Genomic DNA, 2,036 nt, shown 5'->3' with positions numbered 1-2,036 from the left:
AAGCCACGATCCTTTTAAGAGATTTACATGAAAATGCGAAAAGAAAAATGCAAAACCTGTATTTTTTATCCCTTGATTTTAAAAAAGCCTTCGATTCAATAGAACATAATTGGTTAATGAGAGTTTTGACTGAAATGCGGTTCCCAGAAACACTATGTGCATGCATAAGAGATCTGTATAGCGATAGCGTCGCGAAAATAATTTTAAACGGACATCTGTCAAAAGATTTTAAATTGAACCGAGGCGTGAGACAAGGAGACCCCTTAAGCCTGCACTTGTTTTTAATAGCGGTAGAGCCTTTAATGTCTAAGCTCAATGAGACTGGATATATCAAAGGTCCTCAGTTAAGCGACAGAAAAGAAGTAAAATGCGTAAATTACGCTGACGACACAACGTTGTGTCTTAAAAACCCTGCTGATATCCATCTCGCGCTCGATTTAGTCGACAGATTTTCAAAGGCATCTGGCTTAACCTTAAATGAAGCTAAAACCAAAGGATTAGCTGTGAATCAGCCGGTAGACAACCCACTCTTGCCCAAACTATCCTGGACAAACACAAGTATAGAGTTATTGGGATATGAAATCGGAAACGTTATAGAACGCCAACAATGGGAAAACTTAATTCCAAGGGTAAAAGAGCAACTAAAAAGTTTGAGCACAAACTATGCCACCTATGAAGCTAAAGCAGTTTTATTAAAATCAAAAATCCTGCCAGTAATTACTCAGGTTGCCAAAACATACCCTCCAGATCGAGATATAATTGGGAAATTAAATAATCATGTTCTGCAATACGTGCAAGGCAAAGAAAGAGTTGTTTCCATCGATATTTTACAACACGATAAGTTAGAAGGCGGCTACCGAATGCCAAACATCCAAGTCTACGCCGATCTGACTTATGTCAAATCGATACAAAAGTATTGCCTCGGCAGAGTAATGAACGAACCAATGTCAACACACGATAGATATGTGGAGTACCAATTAGGACACGTTTTAGCTAATGTACTTGATGTTCAAAAACTAAACAATATCCCGCACATCGCACAACCAAGTCCCTATTATTGGAAAATCCGGGAAATTGTTGAAAAATACAAACTAAGTAAAGTTGAATTAGCCAGTCCAAAATTAGGAAACACGTACAGACGAATAATCAAAGAAAGCACTCCAGAAACGCAGTCGAGTGAAAAAAACCGAGTTAAATGGGCTAGGATTCATAACCCGATTTTACCAAATTATTTGAAAACCTTCAACTACAGATGCGCGTGGAATCTACTACCCTTTAGGGGAAAATGCGGTATTTTCCAAATTAACTCGGATACATCGTGCGCATTTTGCGGCATTGGTCCAGATACCGACTACCACACTTTCCGAAAATGCGAAAAGATAAATCGACTTTGGGTTACAGTAAAAATGTTTGCGCAAAAATTCGCCAACCTCAACCCGGCTATGACAAAAGTCGAAGACTTAGAAAGTTTTAACTTTAAACGGATCGAAAACGAAATAACGGACCAGACTTTGAGCACATTGATCACCATGGTTAAACACCAAATATGGAAAACTAGGAACAAATTTATATATGAGAACAAATCTCCTCCAACCCTTGACAAATTGGTGACAAGCATAGACCGGGCCTTTAAATACAGAATAAATCAAATGGTAGAAGGTGGGAGGCTCGAATTGCGTTTGGACCCCGCTTTTAAATTGAATGATTTAATGCCACCGTAATCTTTTAAACTCAATCGTAGTTTAATTTGTGTTGTATATTGTCTTTACATCGCTATGCTCGTGCCTTTAAAGTTTTTTCGACTATGTATATATTTTGTCGAGCATTGCCGCATGGCACATAAACAAATGGTGTTTTTCGTAATTGATTGCGATTATGTTGCTATGTGTGATTATTAGAAGTGAAGGAGGGTCACCTTTAGTATCAATTTGAAAATCATGAACCGAAAAGCTATACTGTTTAAATAGTTGTTTTTCGTGTGTTTTCATATTTTGTTCCGTGTATTTTTTATTTGTTTTTTTTTCATTATTTGCGTG

At 37.4% G+C, this 2,036-nt stretch overlaps 1 protein-coding gene across 1 annotated transcript; it reads left to right on the top strand.

Annotated features, from left to right (window-relative positions):
* Nucleotides 1-302: 302 nt before the first annotated feature.
* Nucleotides 303-1,721, top strand: LOC143471373 (uncharacterized). The gene has a single exon (XM_076969835.1). The coding sequence runs from the start codon at nt 303-305 to the stop codon at nt 1,719-1,721; it is 1,419 nt and encodes a 472-aa protein (XP_076825950.1).
* The last annotated feature ends 315 nt before the right edge of the window (nt 1,722-2,036 follow it).

The sequence above is a fragment of the Clavelina lepadiformis genome, chromosome 9 (assembly GCF_947623445.1).
Source record: "Clavelina lepadiformis chromosome 9, kaClaLepa1.1, whole genome shotgun sequence".
In the NCBI taxonomy this organism is placed as follows: Eukaryota; Metazoa; Chordata; class Ascidiacea; order Aplousobranchia; family Clavelinidae; genus Clavelina; species Clavelina lepadiformis.
This window is presented reverse-complemented; position numbering and strand designations above follow the sequence as displayed.

Excerpts from the sequence above, each read along its gene's own strand:
- LOC143471373 (XM_076969835.1), top strand. The coding sequence starts at position 303 with ATGTCTAAGCTCAATGAGACTGGATATATCAAAGGTCCTCAGTTAAGC.